General features: G+C 49.1%; 1 protein-coding gene across 7 annotated transcripts in view; it reads right to left on the reverse strand.

The window, feature by feature from the left end:
- Positions 1–9,577: 9,577 nt before the first annotated feature.
- The window catches only part of FANCC (FA complementation group C), a 207,603-nt gene continuing 204,227 nt past the window's right edge, over positions 9,578–12,953 (reverse strand). For all 7 annotated transcript variants that reach the window (XM_032266369.1, XM_032266364.1, XM_032266367.1 and 4 more), the window contains one exon: positions 9,578–10,955. In XM_032266369.1, coding sequence (XP_032122260.1) covers positions 10,812–10,955 — 144 coding nt within the window. In that variant the 3' untranslated portion in view covers positions 9,578–10,811. The remainder of the gene's footprint in view (positions 10,956–12,953) is intronic.

The raw sequence follows: 12,953 nt of genomic DNA on the forward strand, positions 1-12,953 counted from the left end.
AGAAGAGCTAACTGTCTTAAATATATATGCGTCCAATACAGGAGCACCCAGATTCATAAGGCAAGTTCTTAATGACTTGCAAAGAGACTTCGAGTCACACACAATAATAGTGGGAGACTTTAACACCCCATTGTCAATATTAGACAGATCAATCAGACAGAAAATTAACAAGGATATCTAGGACTTGAACTCAGACCTGGAACAAGCAAACCTAATAGACATTTACAAAACTCTCCACCCCAAATCCACAGAATATACATTCTTCTCAGCACCACATCACACCTACTCTAAAATTGACCACATAAATGGAAGTAAATCACTCCTTAGCAAATGTAAAAGAACGGAAATCATAACAAACAGTCTCTCAGACCACAGTGCAATCAAGTTAGAACTCAGAATTCAGAAACTAACTCAGAACAGCACAGCTTCATGGAAACTGAACAACTGGCTCTTGAATGTTGACTGGATAAACAATGAAATGAAGGCAGAAATAAAGATGTTCTTTGAAGCCAACAAGAACGAAGACACAACATACCAGAATCTCTGGGACACATTCAAAGCAGTCTCTAGAGGAAATTATACAGCAATAAATGCCCACATGAGAAGCAAGGAGAGATCTAAAATCGACACCCTATCGTCAAAATTGAAAGAGCTAGAGGAGCAAGATCAAAAAAACTCAAAACCTAGCAGAAGACAAGAAATAACTAAGATCAGAGCAGAACTGAAGGAGATAGAGACACAAAAAAAATCCTTCAAAAAAATCAATAAATTCAGGAGCTGGTTTTTCTATAAGATCAACAAAATAGACCACTAGCCAGATTAATAAAAAAGAAAACAGAGAAGAATCAAATAGATGCAATAAAAAACAATAAAGGGGATATCACCAAAGATTCCACAGAAATACAAACCATCGTCAGAGATTATTACAAACAACTCTATGCACATAACCTAGTAAACCTGAAAGAAATGGATAAATTCCTGGACACTTGCATCCTCCCAAGCCTAAACCAGGAAGAAGTCGAAACCCTGAATAGACCAATAACAAGGTCTGAAGTTGAGGCAGCAATTAAGAGCTTACTACCCTAAAAAAGTCCAGGTCCAGATGGGTTCACAGCCGAATTCTACCAGACATACAAAGAGGAGCTGGTACCATTCCTTCTGAAACTATTCCAAATAATCCAAAAAGAGGGAATCCTTCCAAAATCATTTTATGAGACCAACATCATCCTGATACCAAAACCCGGCAGAGACTCAGCAAGAAAAGAAAACTTCAGGCCAATATCCATGATGAACATAGATGCAAAAATCTTCAATAAAATACTGGCAAACCGATTGCAACAGCACATCAAAAAGCTTATCCACCACGACCAAGTAGGATTCATCCTGGGGATCCCAGGCTGGTTCAACATACGCAAGTCTATAAACGTAATTCACCACAGAACCAAAGACAAAAACCACATGATTATCTCAATTGATGCAGAGAAGGCTTTGACAAAATTTAACAGCCCTTTTTGCTAAAAACTCTCAATAAACTACGTATTCATGGAATGTACTTCAAAATAATAAAAGCTATTTATGACAAACCAACAGCCAATATCATACTGAATGGGCAAAAACTGGAAGCATTCCCTTTGAAATCTGGCACTAGACAAGGTTGCCCTCTCTCACCACTCCTATTCAATATGGTATTGGAAGTTCTAGCCAGAGCAATCAGGCAAGAAAAAGAAATAAAGGGTATTCAGATAGGAAAGGAGGAAGTCGAATTGTCTCCATTTGCAGATGACATGATTGTATATCTAGAAGACTCCATCGTCTCAGCCCAAAATCTCCTGAAACTGATATGCAACTTGAGCAAAGTCTCAGGATACAAAATAAATGTGCAAAAATCACAAGCATTCCTATACACCAATAATAGACCTAAAGAGAAACAAATTAAGAACAAACTGCCATTCACAATTGCTACCAAGAGAATAAAATGCCTAGGAATACAACTAACAAAGAACATAAAGGACCTCTTCAAGGAGAACTACAAACCACTGCTCAATGAAATAAGAGAGGACACAAACAGATGGAGAAACATTCCATGTTCATGGTTTGGAAGCCTCAGTATCATGAAAATGGCCATACTGCCCAACGTAATTTACAGATTCAACGCTATCCCCATGAGGCTACCAATGACCTTCTTCACAGAACTGGAAAAAACCACCTTAAACTTCATACGGAACGAAAAGAAAGTCCGCATAGCCAAGTCAAGTCTAAGCAAAAAGAACAAAGCGGGAGGCATCACACAACTGGACTTTAAGCTATACTACAAGGCTACAGTAATCAAAACAGCATGGTACTGGTACCAAAACAGAGATATAGACCAATGGAGCAGAACAGAGGCCTCGGAGGCAACACAACATATCTACAACCATCGGATCTTTGACAAACCTGACAACAACAAGCAATGGGGAAAATATTCCCTGTTTAATAAATGGTGTTGGGAAAACTGGCTAACCATGTGCAGAAAGCAGAAGCTGGACCCCTTACACTAAAATTAACTCCAGATGGATTAAAGACTTAAAAATAAGACCTAACACCATAAAAACCCTAGAAGAAAATCTAGGCAAAACCATTCAGGACATAGGCGTAGGCAAGGACTTCATGACCAAAACACCAAAAGCATTGGCAACAAAAGCCAAAATAGACGAATGGGACCTAATCAAACTCTGTAGCTTCTGCACAGCAAAAAAAACCATCATTAGAGCGAATCGGCAACCAACAGAATGGGAAAAAATTTCTGCAGTCTACCCATCTGACAAAGGGCTGATATCCAGAATCTACAAAGAAATAAAACAGATTTACAAGAAAATAACAAACAAGCCCATTCAAAAGTAGGCAAACAATATGAACAGACACTTCACAAAAGAAGACATATGTGAGGCCAACAAACATGAAAAAATGCTCATCATCACTGGTCATCAGAGAAATGCAAATCAAAACTACATTGAGATACCATCTCACGCCAGTTAGAATGGCGATCATTAAAAAATCTGGAGACAACAGATGCTGGAGAGGATGTGGAGAAATAGGAACACTTTTACACTGTTGGTGGGAGTGTAAATTAGTTCAACCACTGTGGAAGACAGTGTGGCGATTCCTCAAGGACCTAGAAATAGAAATTCCATTTGACCCAGCAATCCCATTGCTGGGTATATATCCAAAGGATTATAAATCTTTCTACTATAAGGACACATGCACACAAATGTTCATTGCAGCAGTGTTTACAACAGCAAAGACCTGGAACCAACCCAAATGCCCATTGATGATAGACTGGACAGGGAAAATGTGGCACATATACACCATGGAATATTATGCAGCCATCAAAAACGATGAGTTTGTGTCCTTTGTAGGGACGTGGATGAACCTGGAAACCATCATTCTCAGCAAACTGACACAACAGATAATCAAACACCACGTTCTCACTCACAGGTGGGTGTTGAACAATGAGATCACATGGACACAGGGAGGGGAGCATCACACACTGGGGTCTGTTGGGGGGAAATAGGGGAGGGACAGTGGGGGGTGGGGAGTTGGGGAGAGATAGCATGGGGAGAAATGCCAGATGTAGGTGATGCGGAGGAAGGCAGCAAATCACACTGCCATGTGAATTACCTATGCAACAATCTTGCATGTTCTCCACATGTATCCCAAAACCTAAAATGGTATAAAAAAAAGTTTGTCCTTTTGTGTCTGGCTGATTTCGCTTAGCATGAAGTCTTCCCGGTTCCTCTATGCTGCAGCGTGCTCAGGAGGCCCGTCCTGTTGTGCGCACCGACAGTGTTTCCTTTCTGTGCTGGCTCGCTCCTCGCAGAGGTGGTTGTCTCCGCCTCTTGGCTGTGGTAGAGAGCGCTGCTAAGAACATGGGGGCCAGGATTTCCTCAGTTGTTACTTTCCATTCTTTTGGGTAAACATCTAGATCAGAGTTCTAGGTTGCCACACCATTTCCAGAATGAATTTTTTTATTTTTTCACCCTCTCTTATGGTGCTGACAAATTTGGGTATTTGACAAGTTGTCCTCTGAAAAGGCGGTAGCAGTTTCCCTTCCCTTCCTCTGCCTGTTCCACACTCCGTCACCAGCATGGCAGCATCAGCCTTGAGTGTTTCCCAGGCTGCTGTGGAGATTATGAGAAGCACCTGGGCTTCTGCCACACTGTGGAAAGGCCCCTGCTGTCCTGTTCACTGTGTTGTGTATGTCCCTGCCCGTGCGTCGAGGGCTGGCAGCTGTTTCCTTACTGATTTGTAGAAGTGCTACAGAAGTTAGGAAATTCGCTTTTTGTGTGCTGCAAGTGCTTCTTCCCTCAGTTTACCATGTATATTTAGATATTTTTGTTAATTTGCTTCTGATTTCTGTATGGCCAGTTTTACCAGCCTTTTCTCCTGAGGTTTCTTCCTTTTGCATTGGGCATGGACAGGGTTCCCTCTGCAGCAGGCACAGCTGAGGGAGATGTGTGGGGGTCCCTGCAGCCCAGCCTGAAAGAAGGCATGAAGTCCGCAGGGATGTGCTGGAGCCTTGGGTCCTGTCCCCACCTCGCACAGAGCAGCATCCTCTGCACTCCTCTTCCTCCCTCCGCAGGACTGGGGAGTCTGCCCCGAGCAGTGTCCCACAGAGCTTTGAACCTGCAGACGGGGGTGGGTGCGCTGGGAGGGAGAGGCCAGACAGGACAGGATGAAAATCACTGAGCAAGAAGCTCTAAATGAAAGGTCAGAAAGCACTTGCTGCATTTTAGGAGGACGGGAGCTTCAACTTCATAAGCTAAATCCTTATTTATCTAATACAGCATCTCCCCAGAGTGGCTGCAGCCTCCCTGTCTCTCCCAAGCAGAGCTTCTAGAGGCTTCTCAGAACACACAGATCCCAGAACGAGCTATGCTCCAGGTACTGATGCTGGGGAAAGGCAGAGGGCTGGGGAGCTTTCTCTAACACTTTTCCTCCTGATGCCATCCTTTCCCTGTTGATGGCAATGTGTTTATCTTATACTAAATTCCGTACACAGACACATTTATTAAGTGGGAGATGACGTCTAAAACCTAAGCAGTGAGTGGTGAGGGGTGACAAAGGGCCAGCTTCCAGGCTCCCCGATGGGCTGGATGTGGTGGTGGGAGAAAGGGAGGGGTCAAGAGTGACCTCGGAGCTCGCCCTCAGTCACTGGCAGGATGGAGTGGCTGTTGGGAATGCAGGGAGCCGGTGGGTGCAGGAGGCAGGTGGGGCTGGTGGGCCCGCCTGGGATGTGGTAAGTCTAGAGGGTCCTCACACTGCTAATGTAGATTGCCAACAGGCAGTGAGCTATCCGGGCTGGAGATCCAGGAGCAGGTGCGGCCCCTCTGCCCAGAGATGCCATGTGAAGCTGCAGGCAGGCCAGGGTCCAGCCTCCGGATGGAGTCCGGGAAAGGCCACCAGGAGGGGATCACGAGAAGAGGAGGAGCATGTGAGCTGGGAGGAGGCCGCTGGCTGCAGCCATGGGGGCCTTTCAGTTCCTCCCGTGTTTCCATTCATGAGAAGCTCACAGCGACAGTGCCTGGCTGTTCGTGTTTACTGTCCATATGAATGTTGGCATCAGGTTGCCTAGTTTTCTTGTAAGTTAATTCTCTGTCTACAACCATTAGTGTCTGTGTCCAGGATATCGTTCCGGAAGGGAAGGCCCAGCAGTCATAGCTGGAAGGGGGACTGGGCAATGTCTGGAAAAAGTCCTGTCACCACTGGTGGGAGGGGTGCACTGGCATCTAGCAGCTGCAGCCAACCACCCTGCAGTGCACAGGACACCCCCACAACAGAGAGGCATCTGGTCCAGGGTGCTCATGGTGCTGCATTTGAGAAACCCAGATTTGGGTGCCTACAAAATGGCTTTCTGGGAAGGCCCGCCTCTGCCTGTTCCGGTATTGGCTGCTGGGCTGCCTCATGGGACGCTGCCTTCTAAAATGCTCTGGCACAACCTAAAGTATTGATGCTGTATGGAACTGCAGACATTTTTACTGTCTCCATCTGGCCAGTGTCTGGCCCCTTCCTGTAGTTGGGTGATACCTTTGGTGGTATCCAAGGGACCCAGTAACGGTACAGAAGCTGAAGAAGCCAGATGCTTGCTTTCCTGGCATCCCCAGCAGCCCAAGTGCAGACCTGTGACCCAGGCTCCCCCATCAAATGCACCCAGGCAGGAGGGCTGAAAGGAGTGGGCAAAAGGGCCTTTCTCCCAGGAGTGAGGTCTGGAAGAGCTGGGCGTCAGAACTGGCTTTGCCAGAGCATCTGAAACAAGGCTGGTACTGTTGCTGGTTGGCTCACACCAGGCCTTGTTGGCCCAATACCTTTTTCATCAGTTCCCCTTTACTTTCAGTATTCAGTGCATGCTTCTGTTGCTTGCAACCAAAAGTTCTGGATGTACAAATTCCCTGCCCAGTACAGCAAGTGCAGTAAGACACCAGGAGAGGATGGGGAGGGAAGGCTTTTGATCTGAGCTCGCTGTTACCAGTTCGCACATAAGCGGGTGATTTGGACCCATGGTATAAGCGAATCATGGAACTGGATTTTAGGAGGAGGCTTGAAAGTACATTGTGTACTTACTATACCTTAATTTTCGTTCTTAGGTTGTAAAATGGCTTAGTGATGATTAATGACTTAGGGTTTTTGGACAAAAACTACAGATTCCCCAGCGTCTGACAGAGGGAAGAACTTCAGCACCAGGTCCCTGGGCTGGGGGAGGTGGTCCTGGGCTGGAATGAGAGGAAGAAAAAAATGAGAAGCACAGGCAACTCCGTTTCTCCTCTTCCTTGGAAAGCAAAACAACTGTGGATTCCTTATTGAATGAGAACATTCCTCACATTTGCTGTCACTGTGCAGGTCCTCCAGCGCAGCCACCGTGCCCTGGGCAGTGTAGGGCCAGGCTCGGTTTTGACTTTCCTGCGTTTCAGGTGGATTCACTTTGCCAGGCTCACCAAGGTCCCATCTTCTCCAGCTTCCCTGTCAAGGCCCTGTTCGTAACCTCTCCACTTCAACAGAAAACTGGGCTTCCTCCCATTCCCTGGACTAACTCCCATTTCTGTCCCAGCACCTTGTCCTACCAGTTAGACACTGGACAGGACAGGGTGAAGGACGAACCACAAAACCCTGCCAACCACAACTGCTCCAGCAAGAGGCTCCTCAGGAGCATCTCAGCGCTTCCCGTCGGCTCCCTCAGATGCCTTCCTGACCCTGGGAGGGCCCCAGTGTCCCACATCCAGAAGTGCAGGGAGCACCCGAAAGCCCGCTGGAGTGGAGGTCCTGGGGTGGCCGCAGCACTGCTCGCCTTGGTGGCATCACTCATGCCTCCCAGAGGGGCCTGTGGGGCTGGAGGGGGAGGGGACAGCAGCCTGTGAACCAATGGAGCAAGAGTGGGTGGGCCGTGCTTGTGGGACAAGGCCTTCCGGCTTCAGGAATCAGGGGAGAAGGGACAGAACGATTCAAGCGAGGCTCATGGTCAAGCCTGGCTTAGAGAAAAACAAACATTAAATGCAGGTAGCCTGGTTTTAGCAGGCCGTGGATGCCTTTACCCTAGTCCTCCCTTCTTCCTTGGTGACAGGACCCTTAGTTTTTAGGTATGTGATATCAAGGTTCCCAAGCCCAGAGGCTAAGCCATCTTGGTCTTTTCCAGAGCACATCTAGGTTTTGTGAGTCCCGAGGCATCCACTATTTGGGGGCATTGGGAGAGCTTTTTCCCCAGAGACATATTATAATATTTAATGGATACATTAGGTGCAAATTGAATTTTTATTTAGAATGAAAAAATAGCAAATTATAGATTTTAAAGAGCTAAAAAATTCCACAGATGACCCGGAGTCCAGGTGAATAACAGCCTGGTTGGAGGGGCACTCTCTGGCTCTTATGTATTTTTGGCTCTCTCTGATCACCCCTTCTGAGGGTGGTGATTTTACCTGCATGCTTTATCAAAAACTATCAGAGAGAGTCTAGAAAAACTCCCCCAGGCTTCACAGACTGCTAGGGTAAGGTCCAGATTCCGGCCCTGTGGCATCTCTGAAGACCTCAGTCCAGTTCAATTCCAGGGAGGCTCCAGGCCTTGGCATCCCAGTCTCCCCGTGGCTCCCCCTGCACCCAGTCCCCACCAGCACTGTCAGCGCCCTCTGGGCCACGCCACACCGAGACACCGCACCTGCCCGGCTCGCCCTGGCTAATGGGGTTGCTGCGCCCAGGCTTGTCCCCAACGCCGCTGCAACACGCAGCATCCCCACATGGCCACCCCGCTCCCTGGGAAGCCCGTTCAGCACAGAGGACCCCAGGCCTGAGCCTTGCAGGATACCGCGCCCCTCAAGCGGGAGGGCCGGCGGGCGTTGTGGGGAAGACCTAGGGTGGTGCCTCTTGGTGGCCCTGACAGAAAACCCAGGGGAGGCTGCCCGCTGAGGGCCCCAGGATCCCAGCTGCCTGAGACCACGGCTCCCAGTCAGAGCCATGCTGTGGGGAGGCCCCGGGAGAGAGGACTGAGGACCTGTGTGGGGCTGGGAGGTCCATCTCAGCTGCACAGAGTCCCCAGCCAAAGCAGGGTGCATGGCTTCAGGCCCAGCACGGCCCAGGGCCCGTTTCCTCTGGAGCCTGCTTCCCTGAACTTCTTTCAGAAAACGCAGAGCCCCCTTCCCAGACTGAAGGAGGAGGAGGAGGTAGGCTTAGGAGGACAGCCTCGGCTGCCATCTGTCCCAGATGTGGAGGGAACAGCAGAGGGTGGCTCCCCTGGCTCTCCACCTTTGAGCATCTCTCAGGCCAGGGAAGGGCAAAGGGTCACATGAAGCCAGCAGGCACTTTAGTGCCACATCCCCTGAGGGACAGTCCTCCCACCCAGGAGCCCCTGGTTGCCTGGAAAGCACCACTAGCAAGGCTGCCTCCACTGCCTACAAGAGGACTTGGCAGCTGTGAAGGAACTGGGAGATGCTATAGACAGGACAAGGTGACGGCTTCCAGACTAGGAAGAAGTCTTTCTGACGCCTACCTTCACCAGTGCCAGTTGGAGAAGACAGAAGAGGCATGGGTAGAGGTCTGGCAGGAGGGTGAGGGAGAGGCCAAATCTCTACACAGGACCACAGGACAGGGCAGAGGACTGTCCCAGGCATCCCCTCCACACCAGGAGGCCTGGTCCCAGTGGCCTCTCTCTCCAGGGGTTCCTAGCTACCACCATGTCCGCAGAGGAGTCACAGCATCCATGGCCCAGCCACAAGTTCTGGCTCAAAGTCAGAACAGGAGAGAGGCCCTCAACTCCAGCGAAGCATGCAGCTCCTTTTTCAACCCCCACACCTCTGACAAAGCGTGTTATATGAAGGCAATGATCATGATGGCAACTGCCACCAGAATATTTCACCAGCACACCTTTCTGACTGCAGCATTTCTCAGAAGAAAGGCTCAGGTCAAAAGTTCCTGGAATTTTCCAGATCTTCAGGTGGCTCTATTAGCATTGGCACATACCGAAAAAAGGAATTTCCCTAAAGGTTAACCTCTAATCCAGTGAAACTTTGCTCATTCCTCAAAATGGAGCCAAGACTCAGAGACTACTAATGCATGTAAATCAAAATGGACAAAAGGAAGTCTTGACTCACTTGACAAACAGAATAGACACAAAAGAATGTACAATCAATACAATTCCAGAATGACTCTGAAAGGAAAAAGCATCGTCTACTGACATAAAATAAGTATTAACTTTGAGATTAGACTACCAATGCCTTTTTTTAAAAAAAGACAGGGTCTTGTTTTGCTGCCCAGGCTGGGATGCAGTGGCAAGACCTCAGCTCACTACAACTCCTGCCTCCTGGGTTCAAGCAATCCTCGTGCCTCAACCTCCCAAGTAGCTGGAGTTAACAGGTGCGTGCCACTGCACCCTGCTCATTTTTGTATTTTTAGTAGAGATGGGGTTTCGCCATGTTGGCCAGGCTAGTCTGGAACTTTTCTGCTCAAGCGATCTACCTGCCTTGGCCTCCCAGAGTGCTGGGATCACAGGTGTGAGCCCCGCACCAGCCAGGCCCACTCTTTATCAGGGATTTCCAATTCCCATTTCGGTTTAACACGATAACTAACTGCTACTAATCCTGTCTTCTAATGTTTCTGGAACACATCCTCTAACCTTCGCCAGCCGGCTCCTCTGATGTCCCTGCAGCTCTTTGGTAGCAGTCAGCGTGTAGCAGATAGAAAGTGGAAAGGGTGTGCAGGAGGCCCTGGCTTGGGTGTGCTGTCCGCTCCCATGGCCTGTCAGGCAGGTCCAGGGAGACACAAGGGAAGCCTGAGGGACCCTGGCTCCCCTTGGATGATGAATTTCTCCATACAGCAAGACTTTACATGTGGCTTTATATCAGATCCCTGATTCCTAAAAAATGATGTATGGAAAACAGCTAAGTTCTCTCTAAATTATTTAACGGTTCATGACCAAATTATTGGTTCTAAGATTTCGAATCTTTAAATAATAGATATGCATCTTGACTTGGGTAAAAATTAGAAACCTGTTCTCCCACCCAGGCCTTTGCTCCAGTAGTTCTCCGGCTGATGGTCTGGCCAGGCAGGCATTAGGGGAGCTGAAGGCTCACTCAAGTCATTGGTGAACATGCCTGACTGAGTTTGGGCTGAGGGACCTGGCTTTGCATTTTGTAAAACAGATACTAGCAGATCTTCCCAAGATATGTATGGCTCATTCTCACAGCCCACAGGGAACACTTACTCCACAAATGCATGGCCATGGGGTCATCACCTGTCCTGTGGCCTTAGTGAGCCTGATCCCTCACGCCGGGCACCCACACAGCCTGTGTGCCTTGCTAGACTTGAGTTCGTAGCTCTTTAAGGAGCTCTCGGGCCAGTTTTCCTGATCTAGGGCTTTCAATACCAAGACAATCCCATCTGTACAAGGTCTGGTCAAGAAAGCCAATGATGTCGTGAGTTATCTCAGCAGTGTGAGCCATCTGCAATGAGGACAGAAGAAAAGGCAAATTAAAACACTTTTCAGACAGACTTGTCCCATCGTCCAGAGATGGACCGTAACCACCTCGTCCCTGAAAGGGGTCCTAGTTAGCATTTCCATCAATTCCAAAGGAAAGCGCTGACGGCTCTGGTTTGCAAGGTGATTAGCACAGCGAGTCTGTCTCCAAGGCTGGCTACGCAGTGAGCGGTGCCATTTCCTAATAAGCCTCCTCACATGGAGCTCAGCTGCCAACAGCCTCAGACTCACAAAGGCCACAGACAAGCGCTGCTCGCAATCACAAGTGTTTCTCGGAATGCCAGTCACAAGTTGTGGGATGATCGGCTGTGGGGAACAAAGGCAAATGAGCATGCTGTGACTTGACTTTCTGCAAAAGGCTCACACAAATATGAGAACTGGAAAACGCCACCTGCTTTCACACAAACAGCCCAGGAATCTGGCATTCCTGGGCAAGCAACCGGACCTACTTGCTTTTTAATAGGCCTCTAAGGTTTTAACACCTGATTCTCACAGGAGAGCAGGAGACACAGCCTCAAGGCAATCATACTTGTTGGTGCCTGTAAGTATTTTCCTAAAAACTTAGCTGAGAAAAAAGGGAAGGGCAAGAATCTGAGTGGGGAATTTCTGGTTTAGGCACAAGCAGTATTAAGAAGCCTTACGTTTCTGAAAGAGTAATCGACACATTCATTTAGTGTGTGTCAGTTCATACAGAACCTTCAAATGTTTAATTAGCCAGAGCAGCCCAAGGCCAACCTCCTCTGGAAGGCTCTGTGTTGGGCCATTCTGGGAGGGCTATTGGGACTCCCAGGCTATTGGGACTATTCTAGTTTTACTGCCTCACCCTTCAGAACTGGGCCTTCCACTTGGTGACCACCAGTAAAGTGATCCTCTTGTGGCATGCGCAGAGGCATGGGGATGCAGGGCTAAGAGTAAATGACGTGGGAGAGACCATGACGTTTGCTCCCCACCACCCCCCGGCAGCAAACAGGGCCTGCAGCCAGCCCACCGGGGTCAGTGCAGCCAGCACAGGGGCTCAGGCTGTAGCCCTGGCACATGCCAGTGTGTCCCTGGGTGTGCATTACTATCACTTGGTTTTCGCTCAGAAATGACAGGCACATAATGCTGATGGCTTTCGGCAGATGCAGCCTGTTCTTCATCAAGGAAACAATGTGAGCTGGCTGTGGACCCCTTTCAGAGTTAATTTACCACCCAGACCCTGAGCGGGAGGACTGTCCCCTGCTTAGAGGCTGGCCATGCCCATGGTGACAGGCTCGGCCATGCCCATGGTGACAGGCTCGGCCATGCCCATGGTGACAGGCTCAGCCATGTCTGAAGCAAGGCCAAGTTGTCATTAGAAATCCAACCTTACATCTTCCTTACACGACACCAACATTCCTGGGTGGGCCCCATCCCAGGTGTCTAGTAACATGCAAAAATCCACAGCCCTGCAGCCGCCTGGAAAACCTGCCTCCCTGCTGACCTTGGCTGGTGCACCAAGAGTGGGTTCAATTCATTTTGAGTTCAATGACTAAAGAATGGAACTGTGCATCTCAGAATCTTGCTAACTGCTGCTGTTGTTGCTGTGACCCAGCAACAGGAGGCAGGAGAGGGAGAAGTGTGAATCCAGGTGAGGACAGAAGGTGGAGCCCCCGGGGCTGGACTCCACACTGTCCTCTGCTTTGTGCTGGCCTCCTGCAGGTGCAGGCAAGGAAGCGAGTGGATGGCTGGGGCAAGCCAGAGTGCCTGTTGAAAGGCCAAGAGCCAGAGAGGCAGGAGAACTGCAAGGACATTGGGCAGGGCCTCGTGGATGGAGTTCTGGGGAAAATCAGAGGGCCAAGATCAGAGAAGCTGATTGCAGAACCGCCGGGGAGTGGACCTCCAGGTCCCTGGAGAAGAGGTGCGCAGTGCTCACGGCAAAGGCCACACAGGAAGCACGCTGTGGGCAGATGGGGTTGCAGGACCAGTGCGTCCTTTAGGTCAG

Source organism: Sapajus apella, unplaced genomic scaffold, assembly GCF_009761245.1.
Source record: "Sapajus apella isolate SASKATOON/1434 unplaced genomic scaffold, GSC_monkey_1.0 scaffold158, whole genome shotgun sequence".
NCBI classification, from domain to species: domain Eukaryota; kingdom Metazoa; phylum Chordata; class Mammalia; order Primates; family Cebidae; genus Sapajus; species Sapajus apella.